Raw genomic sequence first — 20281 nt, 5'->3', positions numbered from 1 at the left:
AGCCGGCCGGTACCGGAAAGGGTTTTAATCATAATTAAATAGTCCATATATGCCAGACTCTGTGATTAAGCCATAATTGAGGTCCTTGGTTCCAGCCGCTCCCGAGCCTCCTGGGGGCTCAGCTGCCCAGAGTCCCCGGCCCTGGCACATTTTCGGCCTGGACGGGGCCCGTGAGTGCCAGCAGCACCCGGGCTGCGGTCACCGCTCCACCGCCACGGCCTCCGCCTGCTCCTCGGGGAAGGCGATGTTGAAGATCTCCCGGTAGTGTTCCACGAAGTGGACCTCCAGGCCCTCGGTGATGAAGGCGGCCAGGTCATAGAAGTCCTTCTTGTTCTCGGCTGGCAGGACGATGCAGGTCACTCCAGCTCGCTTTGCCTGGGAAGGAGGGGACCGCCCGGAGGTCAGGGCTCGGCCCAGACGGCCAGGCTGCACTGCACGAGCTAGCTCACAGATCAGGAAACTAAATCCCAAACCCCCATCACTGGCCTCCGTTCCAGGAACCTGCTCTCCCAGAGCCCCACTCTTCTGGATTAATCCACAGTCACCATTGCTTTACCTTTAGCGGTTTGGCACAGGAGCCTCATAGAAACCTGCATTTAAGCACTTCTAGGCTTAGTGCACATCCCGGCCTGCTCCCTTGTCCTTTCCTGAGCCCTGGCTCACTGGGAGGGCCCCTCAGCCTGATGAGGCCCTTGGAGGACAATGGTTCCCATCCGTCCCCAGGCTCCATCCAGAACACGGTGTACCTTCCACTCACAAGTGAGGAAAGGCCTGGAGAGCCTCCGCAAAGCCCCCTGCCTGAGATGGCTGTCCGTCCCCATCTGTGGACACCCTGCCTTCTAGGCAGGTGGGGGGTAGGGTCAAGGTGGGGAAGGGAGGGGTCCCTGCAGAGAAGTGGGAGTCCCGACACAGGAAGCCCCGGACCGAGGGGTCTGGTCGGAGCAGACCCCTCCACCCCCCAGAGGCCCGTGTCCCCTGCCTTCTGTGCATCTGGGCGCTTAGGCCGGAGGGTAGCAGATCCTACCTGCAATGCAACGGGGGGGGGGGGGGGGGGCGGTGCGGCAGTGGCCAGGATGTGCCACCAAAGGGGGGCGGCCGAGACTCGGGTCAGCAGGGCCCAGGCCTCACCCTCATGGTCTGTAAACTGCGCTGTCACCCTTCCCCGCCCGAGGCTCGCTCTGTGTGTGTGATGGCACAGCGCGCGGCCCCTGATCCGGACTCCCCCGAGAGTGCCAGCCCTGCCCGGGGGGGGGGGGGACGCTCACTGCGATGGTCTTCTCCTTGATGCCGCCCACTGGCAGGATCTTGCCCCTGAGGGAGACCTCGCCCGTCATGGCCAGGTTTGGTCTAACTGGCCGGTCCATCGCGAGGGAGAGCAGCGCCGTGACGATGGTGCAGCCAGCACTTGGGCCGTCCTTGGGGGTGGCGCCCTGGTGGGGAGATGCGGGCAGGGGGTGGGCAGGCGGGACAAGGCGGGGGCACAGGCGGTGGGGCTGCCCCCAGAGGCAGGAGGTGGAGCCTCACCTCGGGCACGTGCAGGTGGATGTGGGAGGTCACCAGGTAGTCGTTGGCCGGGTCGTGCTGCATCAGGAAGGCCCTGGCGAAGGTGTAGGCGATGCGAGCACTCTCCTTCATCACGTCCCCCAGCTGGCCTGTCACTTCCAGGCTCCCGTCCTTGTCCCCCTTGCCGTCCTTGTCTGGTGGCCGCCGAGGGGATGTCTCCACAAACAGCGTAGAGCCTCCTGGGAGACCAGCACGCAGAGCCTGTGAACTCTGGGACCCTCGGGTTCTAGGGACCGTGGCTCCCCCGACCCTACCGGTGGGGCCACCTAGCGGATGCCCCTTCATTAACACTGTCCCTTCGCTAGCTCTCCGCGGCCTAGGGCCTGCTCGAGGCCTGCTCATCCGATGCAGCACCTGCATCGGCCCCACGGCCTAAGGGCCGACGGACGCCCGCCCTCTTGCCCACTTGGCTGGTGCGGCTGCTTAACTGAGGTCCAAACAAGCAGACTGATTCACGGTTCAGAGCCTGCCTCTCGCACACCCCAGCCTCCCTGTTGGGCCAGGCAAGGTCACCGGGACCCCATCTCCAGGGCTCCCCAAGCAAGGGGAGGGGGCCTCCCGTCAATGTGAATAAAGCTTGTGTGAGGATATTGCCACCAGGCGGCCGCGTCTTTTTTCTCCTCGATCAGCCCCTGATCCCTTGGGACTCCCTTCAATGCCAGTGTATCTTGGGGGGACGCCAGCTGACCACACAGGAACCGGTGTGAGACGTTCTCCAGGACCCCCCCACCCCCACCCCACCGTCCCGGGCTGCTCACCCATGGCAGTCCAGGCCAGCCCCATGACCACGCCAGGGGGCGTCACGTCATACATGCGCTCCACGGTGAACACGGGCTTCCCCACAAAGTCCTGCAGGTTCTCGGGCGTCACCTCCACGAGCTCGGCCTCGCCACTCACAATCTTGTAGGCAGACTTCCGTAACACCTGGGGGGGGGGAAGGCAGCGGGGTGGGTGCGGCCCCCACCCCGCTGGTCTTTAACATCATGGTAAAGTACAGAAAATGAACCTTTCAGCCATTTTTAAGTTTACAGCTCCGTGGCATAAGGGCATTCACGCGGTCGTGCAACCGTCCCCAAACTTTCCATCTCCCCAAACGGAGACTGTCCCCGTGAAACGGTGACTCCCCTCCCCCTGCCTTGGAGCCCACTATCTACTGTCTCTGTGGACGGGACTCCTCTAGGCACCCCGGTGAGTGGGGTCACGCAGGACGTGTCTCAGGGTTGGCATCCGGGCCTCACGATTCTCCACCCGCCTGGCCAGGCCGCAGAGCACCCCCCCCCCTCCCCGCCCGCCCGCCCGCCCGGCTCACCTTCTCCACCTGCTTCTGCAAGTTGCGCACGCCGCTCTCCCGGCAATACTGCTTGATGAGGAGGGTCAGCACCTCTGGGGACAGCTTGGCCTTGCTCTCATCCAGGCCACACAGGGCGCGGGCCTGAGGCACCAGGTAGCGCTGGCAGGGAGGGGGACGCTGTCGTCAAGACCCCCAGGGCCTCAGGGCCTCTCCTGTGGGCCCCGCTTACCCCTGAGCCTTCCCAAGACCCCAGGCTGCCTAAAGATCACAGAGGTGGGCCCAGCGCCTGCCCGCACGGAGCTCTCGGCCCCCAGTGGGTGGCTGGGGGACAGCTGCCCTGGGAGGCGACCTCAAAGCTGAGACCTGAGGGTAAGGAGCCAGCGAGGCTAGGAGGGAGGGAGGCGGGAAGTCTAGACGGAGAGCACGGCAGGCGCCAGGACCCCACACGTGAGCCCGCAGCTGCCCAGCCCGCCGCCTCCGGAAGCTCCCGGGTCTCTGCCCAGATCCCAGCCCTGCCCTTCCTCCAGATGTCATCTGAGATGCCACTTCCCCAGGAAGGTTTCCCTGATCCCTGGGCTCAGCCCACTTACACACTGAGGACCTGTGTGAGTCAGGGCAAGCGGCCGCCACCCCGAGCACAGACAGAAGTGGGGAGGTCGAGGGGCTCCCGTGTCACCCACAGCCCAGCCCAACTCCCACCACAGAGCGGTCATGGGACAGTCCTGAGCGCCAACTGGAGGAACAGGAGGGGAGACACGGGGACACAACCACACACGTCAGTACATCTGCTGACATGGGTTGACCAGAAGCCTCTGGGAGTCCGTGTTCCTCTTGTCATTTTAAAGGTTCAAAAGCAGTCCCAGCCCAGGCCCCCAGGCTGCCCCTCCTTGGCCGGGCGGAGACCCCAGTGCCCCTGTAACCACCTCAGCCAAGAGCTCCTCTTGCCCACCTACCCCAGGGGAGAGGAGACCACGGTCAGCCCCTGACGGCTGTGATGGACTCAGGAAGAAACGTGCTCAACCCCTTTCCACAAAGAAGACGCAGTCAGAAACCGAGACTTCCGTCCGGAAGAAAACCTGGCTCTCTGCTCTGCTAAACATCCTCCAAGGGTGTGAATCCAGTCTCCAGCCTCGGAAGACTGCTAACGTCTAAGAAGCGCACAGAGCCCCGGATCCTGGGCTCGCCTGGGCCTAGGAAACGCGTTACGCACGCACAGAACTTGACCCAGCCGGCAGGAAGACGGCAGCTACGCACCCGCACCCACACCCACGGCTGCAAGCGTGCAGGCACGGAAGCTGGCTTCCGAGGGGCCCAGAGCCCGCACTGGGGACAGATGCGCTGCGGGACGAGGCAGCAGCACGCTCACGGGGGAGTTTGCTAACAGAGCTGAGCACACAGCCCCAGACGGTGCACGGGTCCCCCGCGCCCTGAAAGCCCCCGAGACCGTGTTCTCCCCAAAGCTGTGCTCACGGGCTGTCTTTCTCTTATTCCTGTTCTGGGGCCCGAGACAGTGGGGTATGAGGAGAAATCTGGGGGCGCCCGGGCGGCTCAGCCGGTGAAGCGTCCGACTCCTGGTTTCGGCTCAGGTCACGACCTGGCGGTTTATGAGTTCAAGCCCCACGTCGGGCTCTGCGCTGCCAGTGTGGAGCCTGCTTGGGATTCTCTCTCCCTCTCTGCCCCTCCTCCCCCTGCTCACACTTGTGTGTCTCTCAAAATAAACAGACCTTAAACAATTTTTAAAAGAAGAGGTCTGTCCTTGGTCTTGGACCCCAGGTCCTGATACAAGAGCTTCCCAGACCCTGTCGTTTTCTGAGTGACAGGGTGAGAAGGACAGCTGTTGGGATCTATCAGCCCCTTTCTGCCACACCCGAGCTCGTGCCAGTGAGGTGGCCCCTGTTGAGGGCCAGAGGACCCAACCATGGTGGTAGAGGGACGGGACTTTCAGCCTCACCCCTGACCCCCAGGGAGAGGGGACGGGCTGCAAGTAGAGTCCATCACCAGTGACTAATGATTCACTTGATGCACCTAAAACAGCCTCCGTAAATACTCTAGACAAGGGAGCCGGGTGAATTCGGACTCACTGGGCGGTGTGGGAGGGTGGCGCACCCAGGGAGGGCACAGAAGCCCCTGCCCCCTACTTTGCTTGATATATCCTTTTTGGCGGTTCCCTGGCTGTACCCTTTCCAATAACCCGGTACCTAAGTAAACCTCTCCAGGGTTCTGTGAGCTGTCCTAGCAAATCCTCAAACCCAAAGAGCAGGCCGTGGGAACTCCAGATTTACAGCCAGCTGGCCAGAAGAAAGACCTGGAACGTGCAACTGGCATGTAAGTGGGCAGTCCGAGGCACCGAGCCCTTCCCCTGCGGGGTCTGACCCGAGCCCAGGCAGCACCAGGATCTGACAGGGGTTACCGGACACCCCACCGGAAGATGGGGTGGCGCAGGGAAATGCCACGTTGGCGTCAGAGCTGTGCCGTTACACGGTTCACAGCAGGCCCCGCCTTGCTCTCGGCGATACCTCACTGCATAGGCGGGCAGACCCTGGTCAGCCCCTCTCCGAGCAGGGCCACTGTGGGCTGTCCGCCCCCCTCTGGTTAGGTGGCGGGCACTTAGCGGGGCTGCCGCTTGGGTCCAGGGCTGGGCGGGGGTCCCGGCCTCACCTCTGCGATGGCCAGCTTCTCCTGGGCCACATAGCCAGACACGTTGATCATCTCCATCCGGTCCCTCAGCGGCTCTGGAATGGTCTCCGTGACATTGGCCGTGCAGATGAACAGCACCTGGGGAGGCGGCAGGGAGGTACTGGAGGATTGGCACCTGCCTGGCACCTGCCGCCCCCACCGGGCCCAGGCCCCCTGCAGGACGCACACCTTGGACAAGTCCACGGGCACATCCAGGTAGTGATCCAGGAAGTTGGCATTCTGCTCAGGGTCCAGCAGCTCCAGCAGTGCTGACGAGGGGTCCCCCTGGTAGCCCCGGCCGATCTTGTCCACCTGAAGGGACAGCAGACGGCAGACGGCTTCGGCCCCTTGTCCGGCTCCCCGTGTCTCCTGACCAGACGCCACTGGTGGGAGGGTGCCAGGTGGGACCGGACTGCGCCCAGGGGGAGGGACGGGGCCGGCCCGGAACGGAAGCAGAAGGGTTCCCCCGAGGCTTGATCTGGGACACTCTCCACCTGGTCAGCACTGCCCGGAGCTCTGGCCCAGGAAGGCCCGAGGGACAGCGTCTGGGGAAGGGCACCGGGAACGGAGGCCACGCTGCCCTGTCAGCTCTGAGCCCGGCCCCGTGCCCCGCCCTTCGTCCGTGCGCACCTCGTCTATCAGGATCAAGGGGTTCTCCGTCTTGGTCTTCTTCAGGCACTGGATGATCTTTCCCGGCATGGCGCCCACATACGTCCGCCTGGGGGGCAGGGCACAGCGGGAACGGATGGCACCTCACCGGCCTGGGGCTGGTCACGCCGGCACCCGCAGGCCCAGCTCACAGACGGGACCTCGGCGAGCCAGGTGCCCTCCAGGGGCCGCAGTGGAGGCAGAGCACGGTCACCCCAACCACCTGTTCGCCCCAGCAATGGGAAGGCCGCCCCGCCCCCCGCCCCCCCTGACTCGAGGCACAGACACAGACTTGAAACCAGGTCCCTCTCAGGGCCATCCCCCCAGCCAGCACCTCCTATCCAGATGGTGAAACCCAGCCCACGGTGCCCACCTCACAGAGCAGGGAAGGTCAAGAGCAGCCAGGTGCCGGCAGCAAACGTCCCCCCTCCCAGGTCCTCCCCAATGGCAGGCGCAGCATGGCCTCCCAGGCCTCGGGGCCACGGCGCCCAGGGCCTGGCCCCAGCTGGCGCTTGCCGGGTGTTTCCTGGCCATCTACTTGCTCTCCTGTCCCAGCTCAGCTGCGGGTGTCTGGCACTCACAGAGCATAAAGCAGACACGAGCCCTGTGTCTGTGAGGTTAAGGCCCGGCAGGGCAGACAGATGGTCGGCCAGGTAGAGGAGGAAATCACGAGGCAGAGAAACTTTATCCACACTACAAAGACAACAAAAGGATGGGGGTCCTGCAATGCCATCTCAGAGGCACACTACTCTAAGACGGGGATAAGGGACGCTTCGGGGAGACGCCCAGAGCAAAATAAGTGAAGAGGCAAACTGTGTGAGTATTCGAAGGAAGTTTTCTGGGTAAGAAAACAGCCTGTGCAAAGGTCCTGGGGCAGGGGCAGGACCAGGCCCAGAGTGCTGGAAGCCCATATGGCTTTCAGAGTAGAGTGAGTGAGGGGGAGAGAGGGAAGGGAACAAACAGGGCAGGGTGTGCTAGGCCTTCCAGGCCTCAGTGTGGATCTGGGCTTTTACCCCGAGGGAGGAGGGAACCCTGGAGAGCTGTGGACAGAGAAAATTTTGCTGCTGTTACTAAAGGACAGCAGCAGAAGTTCCCTTCCTCATCCCTGTTTGGGAATCCCAGACGGACATCAACAGAGAATACCTGCCTGCCCTCCTGGGCCCCTTTCCCCCAGTGACTCACCCCCACTTGTCACAGACCTATACTTGTTTGAAACCTCAGCCAAGGCCCCTTTGCGGCCTGGGTGAGTGGTCCTTGTCCACACTCTTGGGCCTTCTGAACCAGGGGCCAAGGGGCCACCAGGGCCTGCCTCTGCCTCCCCCACCCAGCTCAGACTCCAGCCCCGAGCCAAGAGCCGGCACAGCCACCCCTCTGCCTTTGGGACAGGCCCAAAGGCCCCACGCCTCCCGGGCACCCTTGCACCACAGGCCCTCACTGACTCCTCGCCCAGCACCGTGAAGGCCTCATCCACTCCCGTCCCCCAAGGCCCTGCCAGACTCTGGATGCCTGCTCTGAACTCCTGGAGCTCCCGAGATACTCGTACACCTGTTATGCCTGTGTCTCCCTAAAGAAACTGCTCCGAGAACCACCCTCAGCAGGGGCTGGCATGGCGGGAGGCCCCGGGAGAACACAACATCCTGACCGCCCTGACGGAAGGTGCCATGCACACGGCCAGGCAGTTCTGACACCCCGGACCCAGGATGGCAGCCGCTGCCTGGGCCTGGCGAGGGAGCAAAGAACCAAGAGCTGTGCCGAGACCTCACCGGTGTGCTGCCCCCTCCTTGCTGGGACGACCACCTCACCCCTCGCCCTGGCCCACAGTCCCTGGTCCTGGGGCTGAGCACGCGGCCCCAGAACTCTGGCCGCAGCACTGGGGGCACTGAGTGGGCGGACGGGAGCTGGACCCACCGGGATATCTGTCCACGACCTGGCGAACAAGCGCTGGGGGTGGTCCGCCCTCCCGGTGCTGAAGGCGAAGGCTTTGAGCCCACGTTCGAGCGGCTGCACTCGGTCACGTTACCACAGCGCAAGCACAGGGCCCCGCGCACCGCTGACGCCCCCTCTAACACACAGGAAGAGAGCCGGGGCGGGGGAACGAAGCCCGACAGGAGGCCGGGCCTACCTGTGCCCTTTGATCTCGGCCACGTCGGTCATGCCGCCGACGCTGAAGCGGAAGTACTCGCGGTTCAGGGCACGGGCGATGGAGCGGGCGATGCTGGTCTTGCCCACGCCAGGCGGACCGTAGAAGCAGAGGATCTTGCCCTGGGTGGAGCCTCGGAGCTGGCTGACGGCGATGAACTCCTGCGGGCAGAGGTGGGCTCCCGTGAGGCTCGCCGCCCTCTCTGCAGAGCAAGGGGCCCAGCCTGACGTGGGCCTCAGCACCGTCACGCCGCCTTGCAGGGTTCCGGGGGCCGCGGAAGGGACAAGGCGTATCCCAGAGGGGCCGAGCTGACTGAAGGGTCACATGCCCCGGGAAGGGCAGGGACCGACCGTGGGGGACACGGCACCAGGCCCGGCTAGTGTGTCCCCTTCCTCCCACATCCTGGACCGTTCCGATCCTCTCTCTGCTCCAGCCACAGCCTACTGGCCCTGGGGCCAGGTCCATCTGTCATCTCGGGCACTCCTGTCCCCCTCAGAAACTGGAGGCCTCTGGAGCAGGAAGCCTGGCCCAGACTGCCCTTGCCGCCTCTAGCTGGAGCCCTCCACATCTCCTTCCTCACCGGGATGGGGGTGAGGGGGGTGGTCTGGGGAGGCAGGGGGGGCGGGTGCGGCATCACCGGGATGGGGGGGCAGGGGGGTGGGCTGGGCACTGGGGAGACGGAGCGGGGGGGGGGCGCGGGTGGGGGGGCTCAGCGGGGGGGCGCGGTCTCACCAGGATGCGCTTCTTGACGTCTTCCATCCCGTAGTGGTCCTCCTCCAGCACTGCCTGGGCCCGGGCCAAGTCCAGATTCTCGTCGCTATGCTTGCCCCAGGGGATGGACGTCAGCCAGTCCAGGTAGTTCCGAGTGACGCTGCCACGGGACAGACCGGGGCTGGTGAGCATGGCAAATCCACATCACCAGCGCCTGCAGAACCCACTGCGCGGACCACACCGAGCACCTCAGCCGGAAGGGCCGCCGACCGCCTGGGGAGGCCGTCCTGGCAGAGGCCACACTGTGGGCCCCGGCACAGTTCCCAGGACAAGCGCTTGGCCCGTTTCCCGAGCCAGATGTGGCGCGCACAGGGACTGGTCAGAAGCCTGTACCGCGGAGGTGGCAGCGGTAAACGCGAGACAACCTTACCCAGAGCAAGTGGGAAATGGGCCCGGCCAGTGGCAGGTCAGCACGGCCATGAGAGACCCCCAGGCTGGGAGCCGTGTGCCCACCGGACAAGGCTGAGCCCCCAGGAAGACGCGCGGACCTCCAGGCCCTCAGAGAAATGCCAAAGAGGGGCCACAAGCAAGCACCGCTTTGGGCCGACACCCCAGGGTTCAAATTCCCGTCCCTGTGTACCAGCTCAGAGGCCCCGCTTGCTGACTTGACTTCTCTGAACCTCAAATTCTCCAGCTGGGAGATGGAGTGACAAAGAAGTCTGTTCTGCCCAGGGGCACCAAGACAGGGCCGTCATACGTCAAGCGCTTCTCAGGCGCCCACCGTAGCCAGAGTGCGCCCAAGGGACCCGGCCTCCCAGCTTCTGGGTCTGGGCGGAGGAGCGAGAAGGGGCCGCCCCTGAGGGCGGAGGTCACGTTGAGCACAGCCCCCAGGGTGCTCACTTGAACTCGGAGGAGTGGTTGTCCAGCAGGCCCAGCTTGCTAAGCTCCTCGTCCACCACATCCATGACGTGCTTGGGGACCACGAGCTCCTTCAGCCGCTCGCGGAACTTCTCCTCGATGGCGTCCTTGTCCTCCTTCTCCAGGCCCAGCTCCTTCTTGATGATCTTCAGCTGCTCTTGCAGGAGGTATTTGCGGTGCGTCTGCTTGATCTTCTCTTCCACCTGCAGGGCCCAGAGGCTTCGGTCACAGCGCACGGGAGGGAACACGGGCGGGTCTGCAGACCCATGCGGGCCGGGGCGGGGCCACTGCTTCCTCAGGACACGGGACGAGGAGAGTCCACGAGGCCGCCTCCAGCTCCCCCCACCTTGAACCTAGTCTCCCTGAGTGGGGCCCCAAAATAAACTCTCGGTGCCGCATGAGCAAGCGATTTGCTCTTTGATCCCGACCGTGACCCCAGCGCACCTCCCACGGGCACGGAGCTCCTCTGGACGGACAGGGCAGCAGGCGAGGGCTCGGAGGCCGGGCCAGGCCCCAGTGCCGCCTACAGCCCCCACCCCTGCGTCCCGTTGGGGGTGCGTTAAGAACTGCCTCGTGGGGGGCAGGGGCAGCGTCCAGGGGGCGCCGTCAGTGAAGCAGCCGACTTCGGCTCAGGTCATGATCTTGCAGTTCATGGATTCGAGCCCCAGGTCGGGCTCTGTGCTGACAGCTCAGAGCCTGGAGCCTGCTTCCGATTCCGTGTCTCTCTCTCTGACCCTTCCCTACTCGTGCTCATTCTCTCTCTCGAAAATAAGTACAAAACATTAAAAAAACAAAACAAAACCCAACTGCCTCATGGGGTGCCTGGTGCGCTTAGTCAGAAGAACATGCAACTCTTGATCTCAGGGTCATGAGTTCAAGACCCACTCTGGGGGGGCAGAGACTGCTTAAATAAATAAGCGTATACGTAAAAAAGAATTACCTCGTGCTGATAACTAAGGGTTAAAAAATTTCCCAGTTACAAATGTGACGTGGAAGATTTTTCTCAAATAAAGCTGAGTGAAAAAAGTCACTCAACTGTGAATGGCGAGCAACTGAAAATCCAGGCAGCCCACAGATTCGCCTGCAATCGGGAAGGTGGGCTGCGAAACGCAGAGTCGTGGGGAAACCGATTTTCAACCTCTCCCGGGCCGGTTCCCCATTCCCAGCATCTCTGCGGGACTCTGTCCCGATGGGGGACGTCCCGAGACCACAGGCTCTGGGCTCAGCTGCCAGGACCGGCCTCAGGGTTTGGCGCACAGAGCCTCCCGAACCAGCGGCCGCCCTGCACGCCGCTACCCTTCCCGCAGAGGTGCGTCGGCGGCCCGGGCTCACCTCGCGCCCCAGGCGCTGCTGCAGCTTGCTCAGCTCAAACTCCTTCTTGAGGAGGGAGAGGGCCTTATACAGCCGCTTGGGGATCTGCCGAGAAAGGGAAGACGCGGGCGACGGTCAGAAGCCGCCTCTGTGCCTGCTGAGGGTGGGGGGGGCAGGCACCTCGCAGACGGGGCGCTCACAGGGCGGACCCACCTGGCCACGCCGTACCCACCGGAGGCGCGCACCCTCGGACCTAACGTGCCCAGTTCCGCGAACACCTCCTACAGGTAAACTGCAGGCCCGCAAGCTGTGGTCCAGAACGTTCGTAGCGGCCAAAGACTGGCGGCGAGCTGAGCACGCCACCCGGTGAACACAAGGCACCGCCCGCAGGGCCGCCAAGCAGCCACGAGAGAACAGGGACCCGTGCAGAGGGGACGGGAAAGCGGAGCCGTGGACAAGCAGCCGGGCCCAGGAGACCAGGGTGCACTCACATTGGTCTCCTCCAGGACGTCCTGCAGCTCGTGCGACTCGGCTCCGGTCAGCGCGGCCCCCATGTCGCTCAGGTAGATGGGGTTGTCCACCACCCTCTGGCCCGCCTGCATCATCTGCAGCACAGACTCTCTGGAGGGGACAGAGGCCCCGCGGGGACCGCTGCAGCCGGTGGCCCGCATCCCCTCTCCCCGGCAGCACGGGGCAAGGTCCTGGGATGCTGAGAGCCGGGCGGCAGGGCGAGCGAGGCCACCCGTCCCAGAGCCGAGAGACTAACGTCCCCGTGCCCAGACCCAGACACGAGCCCCTCCAGCAGCCGTGTGGTGCACCCCGCACCCCCCCCCCCCCCCGGCCCACCATGAGATACTCTCCAGCCGCAGCTTCCGACCAAATCCAAGCCCTCGTCAGCACAAAGGAGGCAAAGGCCCCGGACTGGGTAGGCCACCCCCCTCCCCCTGCCAGGGCCCCCTTGCCGCAGGGGAAGCAGGATCTCCTCACGCAGGGCTGGGCCCTGTGCCACGAACCCCCGCGCCAGCAAGGTTCTGTCAGGACGACGCTCTGAGAAAGCTTCCCGCCAACCCAGAGGCACAAAGAGGCAGGCGACCCCAGCCCGGCCCCAGGTATGGGGGGACGGTTGGCCATACACTCGGACAGCAGAGGGGGGCCGGAGACCAACCTGTAGAGCGGGTTCAAGGCAATGATGTCCCGGATGGTCTTCACAATCTCGGCGGTCAGGGCCTGGCAAACGGGGGGGTGGGGGGGGCCCGCCGTCAGTCCTGGGGCCAGCAGGGGCTGTGGCCCAGGCCAAGGATGGCCTCAGGTGCCCAGGCGCACAGTCCGAATCCAAGTCCCAGGGACTCAGGACCCGGGCAGGAGAAACGAAAACCAACACCTATCTCCTCACAGCACGCCGAATCCTGACCTCAGGACGAGCCGTTTTGAGGGAAAAAGAGGGGTGGGGGCTTCTTTATTCCCTTATTTCAAGCACGATCCCCCTTCTCAACCTCAGCACATCCTGGTCTGACTTCTGTCTGGGGACGTGCCTGTGATTCACCAGGGCTCCCAGCCTGCCCCCTCCCAGCACCTCGCCCCAGGCTCCCCGAGGCAGAGGATCCCCCCTGCGGTGGACACGATGGGACAGTCTAAGGTATAACGCCCAGAACCTCATGATTTCCAGAAGGCATGGTTCCCAGCACGCCACACCCCAGCGAAGGCACCGGTGGGCACCGAGAGCGGCCGCGTCCCTTCACCACAAGCACGTGGCCCCTAGCAAGCTGACCTTCCAGAAAGGACCTGCAGAAGGCAGCTAGAGGCCCACGGTGCCTGCAGCCCCGTCAAGTCTCCCTGACCTGTCCCCCGCAGCATCTTTGAGTTTGGCCCCGTCTCTCTCCCACCACACGACCCTTGTAGGAAACCCGGAGCTGTGCTGTCAGTCTAGCAAGCGGCGGGAGCTACTTGCACTCAAATAAATTAGTGCCAGACAGGACTGGACGTTTCCTTCCAACCACGGGGCTCACGGCGTGGAGCCAGAGAACATTTGCACCACCACGGGGAGCTCTCCAGGACGGGACAACACTGCTCTGAGGGCCCCCGTGTGGCTCGTGGGTGTGACAACAGCAAATGCAGCCCCTCCCGGTACCGGGGGCAGGCGTCACCAACAGACTGCAGGACCCCTTCCCACCAAGGCCAGAGGTCCCCCCAGAACTCCGTTCAACACCGGGCTGTAGGCTCAGACCGAGGCCGTCGGCTGCGCACAGCGTGTTCTCGGGGAGACCACGCGCATGTAACCTTTTCTTGTTCGTCCCCACCCACTGGCGGGGGTCACCCTGCCTCTAACACACCAGAACAGGTGGAAGGACACGTTCTGCCACCCTGACAGCTGGCTCGCTGCTGGCAGGCCTGTGCCGGGGGTCAAGGTGGCCAGAAGGCTGCTGCTCTCCCGTCTTGAAGCCACGGGGAATGGTGGGTGGGCCCTGCTTCCCTCCCCAGCACCCCGGGCTTCAGGGGAAGGAGCCAGTACGGAAAGCAAGGCTGAGGGCTCCCGCGCAGCAGACACGGCTAGGGCCGGCCCCAGGTTCAAGTCCTGCCGCCTTCATGACATTTTGCATCCCGCAAGAACCCGACGGCCGCGACAGGCTGGAGCGTCGGCGAACACCCACCCCGCTCAGGGGAGCTCCCTGGGCAGCTGCCCGCCGTACCTTCACTTCTTCCGTGACCTGGAAGTCCTCGTGGACGACATTCTCCACCTCCACCATGAGCACCTCGCCGGGGGGAGCCGAGGCGGGCTCCACCATCACCTCCGTCGGGTGCCCGGAGCTCAGGCCCTCCTCCGCCTCCTTCTTGCTGCGTTTCGGCTTCCTGCGGGGCTTCTGCTTGTTTTCGGCCTCAGCCTCCTCCAGCTCCACCTCCAGCTGTCTGCTGATGTGAATCCTGCAGACGGAAACGAGGCCAGGGTGAAGCTGCCGGGGTGGCTACAGGGCCAAGCTGGGGACCAAGCCGGTGTCTCAGAACCCCAAGACCGGCACGGCGCCCCCCCCCCCCCCCCCCGACACCGCGGGCCTCCGGCTGACCCGCCCAATCCGTGCGCACGCCAACACCCTGCTGTCCTCCACGAACGGGTGACGGGTGAGCCAGCGGTGACCGGCTCTGGGGCCCACCTCAAGCCATCAGCTCAACCAAGCAGGACCTCTGGGACTCCGCCTGCCCTCCCTCGGCCCCAAGCTCACCGTACAGTGCTCCTTCGTGCGGTTCGGGCCTCGATTCGAGGGCACCTCCGCCGAAGCCCTCCCTGACCGCTCCACGTGTGGTCTGTCCCCCATCTGTGCCTGCCTACCGTCACCCCGTCCGTCTTTGCTTCCCTCCAAAAGCATCCGCCACCATCAGAACCCAGCCCGTGACCTGTTTGGATGCTCATGCCCTCCCCGCTGGGGAGAAGGGGGTGCTGGCCTCTTTCTGCCCACACCCAGGTGCCCAGCAGACCCCAGACCCCAGGGGTCGAGTGACACATTGAATGCAAATGTGCCGTTCCACCTCTGGGCCCTCTCCTGTCACCCACGCCACCTTCCCCAGAGGGCGGGCCTGGGAGCTGGCGGGCGTGGACCCCACCCCCGGCTGACATCAGCAAGCTGCACAGAGCTGCCTCTGGAGCCCGCGGGACCCACTCCATAAGGCGCCTCGTAGGCGAGGATGGCACTCAGCAGCCACCCCAGTTTTTATTCATTTTGGTTGCATTCCCCTCCCCTCCCCCCGCGAATCCCCCCAGGAGACAGTGGCAGCCACTTTCCTGAAAACAGCCTCTAACATGAGCAGATGAGAACGGGTGTGGGGCTCCGTGCGGTGGGAATGCCAGTGGGACCTTTCACAGAATCAGTGCGTGGAGCACCCCGCTTCCCCGAGTGTGTTCTGGGGTGCTGCCTTGCTGACCCCAGACAAGGCTCTGGGAGAGAAAAGAACCGGGAACTCTCGCTTCGACAAAGGCCGAGCACCTTCGATGAGGGGCTATTTGCAACATTTACTACGTAATGGCGCGGGACTCAGAAGTGTTTCCCACGTGGATGTGACCGTGACGCTCCTGATGAGCACCTTGAGGACCGATGCTCCTTGGCGCACATGTGAAAACTGGACAGCGTCCACCCAGCCGAGCTGGCACATTTTTCACAATCAGCTGTGGCCGAACGAGGATTTAAGCTGGGCTCACCGCTGTGAGCGGCCCTTCAGCAGAGTGGAGGTGGAAACCACACCGCCCGAGAAGGAAAGGCGTCTGCTCGAGTGAAATACGACAGTGCTAGGCTGGATATCCAGCAGGACCTGCTGGCTGACGCAGACAGGGCACCGGAGGAGAAGTATCCCCAACCGGGAACATCTAACACCCAGACAACTTGCTGTCTGTACCCGGGATGCTTTTGTGAATAGTGTGCATGAAAGATACAGGTTGTCACTGATCACCCACGCTGCCACTCCAACAAGGGGACTCCGAGGAGGGAGGGATCCAGAAGTGATCCATCTCGGCCACCTGCCATGGCAAGCTTTGGCCCACCTGCCGTGGCAAGGCGACAGGGCTGAGCAAGAAGGGTGGTCCGTGCTGGCACCTGGGGGCACTCGGGGCCTCTCTTCCTGCCCCATCGCACGCACTCGGGGCCCCGCACCTTCTGTGTCCCATGACGATCATGCGCAGCTTGTCCCCGAGGTCCTGCATCTCGTGGATCTGGACAAACGTCCCCGTGTGGTAGACTTCATCCAGGCTCTCAACCACGTCCGACTCGTTGCTAAGGGACAGGGACACAAAGGAGCGTCGGCACGGGCCCTCTGACTCTCGGCAGGCTGCCTCGGACTGAGAGGGAGGAAGAAGAGAAGAGAAGCACCCCTACCAGCCGCAACTGAAAATGGAGAGCAACCGCCTCGCTCCCACAGGTGCTCAGGGCCCAGCAGGGCGCCTGCTCACCGAGGGCCGCCCCTGGCGGCTGCCGACGAACACAGGTGAGCAGCTCCTGGCCAGGTCGGCTGGAAGGGCAGGCCCGGACAGAACGGATTCCATTGCACACCCCCCACTACCGAGCCTTCGAATGTACCTTCTAACTCAGAAGTGGAGCGGACTGCCACCGAGAGTCAAGGTATCTGCCCACCTAGCCCTGCACTGAAGCGGCCTCGCGGGTGTCTTTAACACTTAGGGTCCTGGAGGTTAAAATCCACTCCCCCTCCCCGCCTCGCATCTTGACAATGCACGAGGCCAAGTCTTCAGCCTAGACTAAAAAGTATGCTTGGCTCTCAGCCTTATGCTCGGCAGGTCAAAGGTCAGAGGTCCGGCTACTCTAGGGAGCAGGATTTGTGGTGAGCTACACTCCAGGGCAACTTCAACGAAGGAGTGAAGGAAAAGTTACACTTACTTGTCATCTCTCTTTAGAAAGACGCCGGCATACGGCTGGGCAAGACGGACCTTCCTTCTTAGCAGCTCAACCAACTTCTTATTTTTAACCTAGCATGACAATGACCCCAAAGTGAAATGCAGGTTTCCTAGCTGACATTTTGACAGCAGCTCTAGCGTTTTCTCTATCATTCTCGGGGATATGCTAAAAGCCAAACACACAAAGGCGTGGGACAGATTGGCAGGGCTGCATTCCTCAGTGGTTTCCGCTGCTTTCTAAAGAAAAGTCAAAGTAGCCCAATGGCGAGAACCAAGAAAGTGATTTAACATCCCATTTCAAGAGTTGTTTCAGGGGTAAAATGTCTAGACTATTATGATTTTATCAATGACAGAAAATCAACACCGAACGCGCATAATTCAAACGTGGCCCATCCCACAGGCTGATAACTTCCTCCAATTTTCACTGAAAGGATTTCCCAATCCCATCTGTGCCCTTTTCATCAACGACTGAAAGCTCCAGAATGACAAGACATTATCTTGATATCATTTCAATGGCAGGGAGAGGGCTCACGTCTTCTAGGAAACATCTGATGAGGCAGGAGCACAGACATCTGTAAGGCTCAACTGATTTCCATCCAGCAGACATTAAATCCCACACCAGATTACAACGACACTTAAGGGCCCTCAAACTTCAGCCTGCACTGGAATTCCCTGGAGGACTTGTTAAGACAGACAGCTGAGCCCCAGCCCTGAAGTTTCTTGAGGAGGCCTGGAGTAGGCCTGACAATCTGCACTTCAAACAAGCTCTCAGGTGATGCTCATGTGGCCGGTCTAGGCACCACACTTTGAGAACAGGGCTTTAACTCATCCCTTAACAGGGACGCTTACGGTTCAGGACTTCATCACCTCACAGATGCACCTTTCCCAGGGAAAAGGTCCAGGACAGCCAGGAGGGGTACATGGCCCACCAACACTTAAGAGCCACCGATCTATACTGAGGGGACACACGACTGGGGCAAATTAGCCACATACAGTGTCAACCACAAAAACACGAGTAGATGGAGCTTTGCCAACTCGGTCCCATGGAAGTTTCTCCAGTTTGTCCTCTGCTAATAGCTGCTGCATTTCAGCGCCTGTCCCATCACTGACCAGGTAACAACGACAGAAATACAGGGCATACCCTGTGCCAGTCTCAGGCTTTCCACAGCAATTCATTTAACCCTCTTGGCTAACTCCGGGGCGGGGCAAACAGAATCTCTTGGAAGAATCCTACCTCTGGGGACAAGAGGCATTTGCCACTTTGCAGGGCCGAGGGGACCCTACCTGGTGAACACTCCTGGCCCCAGAGGTCGGCTGGGGTTGAGGACAGGAGAAAGGCCCCCAGGGCAAACTTCTGAGAGGTCAGAAGAATACCATACAGGAAACAGTAGCACCAGCTTCTGACTGAGATAGAAGGCTATAGCCCTGACAAAGGTGAACTCCCCTCCCCCATGAGCTCTGAGAATTGAGGTACAATTATGATGCCCATTTTGCAGATGAGAAAATGGAGGCCCAGAGGAACAGCTTTCTGAAGGTGAAGGAGCTTGGATGGTGGAGCCAGGATATGAATCCACAGGCTCTGGGGTCTGCAAGTAACCACTACTCGAAACCAAAGAAGGCCCTCGGAATAGCTGCTCAGACACCTCAGAGGAGGTGGCAGGGGCTCCTTCGGTCCTGAGATTTGTTTAGCAGAGACTAGAGTGTAGGGAAAGGTTGGAGATGAACGCAGAGGCTGACTCATTACATGACCTTGCTCGGACAGTTAACAGATAACCATTTTCCACCACAAACTCTATTTTCCACGTCATTAAAAGAAAAAAAAGAGAAGAAAGAAGGCATTCAGGTCCTTTGTATTCTAAAACCTCAAGTTCCTTGCACTCGTGTTGCTTTCGATTACATCACCCAGGTCCACCCTCCCCACCCCCCCATGGCTCTTAGTCTGAAATGATCTTGCTTGCTGTCTCTTCCATCAGAACACAAGTTCCTTAGGTACAGGCACTGTATTTGACTTGTTTGTTACTGCTGAAGACCTCTCTACTAAACGAATAAACCAAGGCTGCACTCCTCTTAGAGCATCCTTCCCCCTAAATCTCCTGTACTCTATTCCTGACTCTGTTATCCCTATAATATGTATTACCTTCCGACATACAATTTATTTACTAACCTGATTTATTGCCTTTTGTATCCCACATTCTAGTGGGATAACCTCCAAAGGCAGGAATTTTTATCAGTCTTATTCACTGCTGTATCCCTAAAAACCTCACCTGGCATGTGGTAAGCGGTCAAGAAATGTTTAGGAAAGGAATGAATCCTGATCCCAAAGAGGCTCCTAGCTAGGTGGCAACCCCCTCCCCCCCCCCCCCAGCTGAGAATGTTACAAAACATTTACCCAAACGCGCAGAACAATTCCGGTCTTTCCCAGCATCGGATTTCTACGACTGGGTGGGACTCTAACTGGGCAATCCTAAACTCAATCTGAAAGGGAGAGGAATCTGGCTCCAACTCACCAAACTAATGAGAAGACAAGGACACGAATTCCAACTTTTAAGAAGCTTCATGCGTGGGAAAAGTTGTGAGGCATGAAGGTGCTGCTAAAGGATCCCTCGGTCCAACCCGCTGCTTGCAGAGGTGGGGAAATGGAGGTCAAGACGGGGGCGCTCATTACCTCGATAATCTTGATGAAGCGCGGGAACACCGGGTTGCGGGTGACGGCGATGAGCGGCAAGTGCGGGAACACGTCCGGAATCGTCATGGGCGTCAGCGCCGTTATGAGGGGGCCTTCCCCGCCTCCCGAGCTGCTCCCCGCGCCCGCGGCCCCATCCTCGGCACCGCCCTCGGGGGCATCCTCGCCGCCGGAGAATGCGCCACCGCCGCCGCGGCTGTTCGCCTCCCAAAGTCCCCGCCACTGGCTCGCGGCCGCAGGGCCTCGGCCCCACAGCGCCCAGGGAGGCGAGGCGTCGCAGGCCCGCCGGCCTCTGGGCAACCACGCTCCGGCTGCAGTTGGAACCCGCCCCCCGGCGGCGGCCAGCAGCGGCCGCCGCAGCGCCCAACACCGCGCCGCGCCCCACAGCCGCACGTAGCCTGTGCCCGCCGCCATGGCCCGGCCATCCTGGCGACGCACGGCACTTGCGTCACTTCCTCTCGCCCGGCTAGTGCGCACGTGAAGCCCGGCGCGTGCCTGGGCGCCGGCGGGGGGCGTGGAACCAGAAGCGACGGGGGTGGGGCTTGCAGGAGCGTGGGGCGGGGCCCAGTCTTCCCGCTACCTTCCCTCCCCTCCCCCGGCCTCCCAGCTGACGCGCTCAAAGCCCTTTTGGGTCACGTGGGTGGGGGGTCGTTGGCACGCTCCAGGGCCCCTGGAGCCACTGGTGCTGCAAGCGCACCTGTAAGAACTTGTAGGCAGCCCCATGTATACACTTGGGTTTTGGCGCGCGGGCGACAGGCGCTCAGGCTGCGGAGCGCGTCCCGGTGGGCAGATTCGGGCTTCCCGGGGAACGCTGTGCGCATGCTTACACCAGCCTGCTCATGCGCGGCTGTGTGCGGGGGCCCCGGTGCTGAGTTCAGGGGACGACGAACGCACGCTCCAACTGGAGAGAGCGTGAGCGCCAGGGCGCTCACGGCCACGGGGGGCGGTTGA

The 20281-nt window shown here is 62.1% G+C and overlaps 1 protein-coding gene across 1 annotated transcript; it reads right to left on the bottom strand.

The window, feature by feature from the left end:
• Positions 1 to 10: 10 nt before the first annotated feature.
• On the bottom strand, positions 11 to 19768 carry LONP1 (lon peptidase 1, mitochondrial). The gene is made up of 18 exons (XM_027049267.2): positions 19313 to 19768; positions 16631 to 16719; positions 15893 to 16012; positions 13946 to 14177; positions 12424 to 12485; positions 11750 to 11879; positions 11280 to 11363; positions 9930 to 10150; positions 9051 to 9189; positions 8301 to 8479; positions 6161 to 6248; positions 5720 to 5842; positions 5513 to 5629; positions 2873 to 3013; positions 2322 to 2487; positions 1525 to 1742; positions 1266 to 1430; positions 11 to 375 (listed from the first exon to the last, which is right to left on the bottom strand). The coding sequence occupies exons 1-18, from the start codon at positions 19742 to 19744 to the stop codon at positions 199 to 201; spliced, it is 2883 nt and encodes a 960-aa protein (XP_026905068.1). The 5' UTR covers positions 19745 to 19768; the 3' UTR covers positions 11 to 198.
• Positions 19769 to 20281: the final 513 nt, after the last annotated feature.

The sequence above is a fragment of the Acinonyx jubatus genome, chromosome A2 (assembly GCF_027475565.1).
Source record: "Acinonyx jubatus isolate Ajub_Pintada_27869175 chromosome A2, VMU_Ajub_asm_v1.0, whole genome shotgun sequence".
Taxonomy (NCBI): domain Eukaryota; kingdom Metazoa; phylum Chordata; class Mammalia; order Carnivora; family Felidae; genus Acinonyx; species Acinonyx jubatus.
The sequence above is the reverse complement of the archived record's forward strand: the minus strand, read 5'-3'. Positions and strand labels throughout refer to the sequence as shown.

Excerpts from the sequence above, each read along its gene's own strand:
- LONP1 (XM_027049267.2), bottom strand. The coding sequence starts at position 19,744 with ATGGCGGCGGGCACAGGCTACGTGCGGCTGTGGGGCGCGGCGCGGTGT. Across the intron at positions 12,486-13,945 it reads AGGTCACGGAAGAAGTGAAG|GCCCTGACCGCCGAGATTGT; the intron begins GTACGGCGGGCA and ends CCCGTTTGCCAG. Across the intron at positions 3,014-5,512 it reads AGAAGCTGGCCATCGCAGAG|CGCTACCTGGTGCCTCAGGC; the intron begins GTGAGGCCGGGA and ends CCTCCCTGCCAG.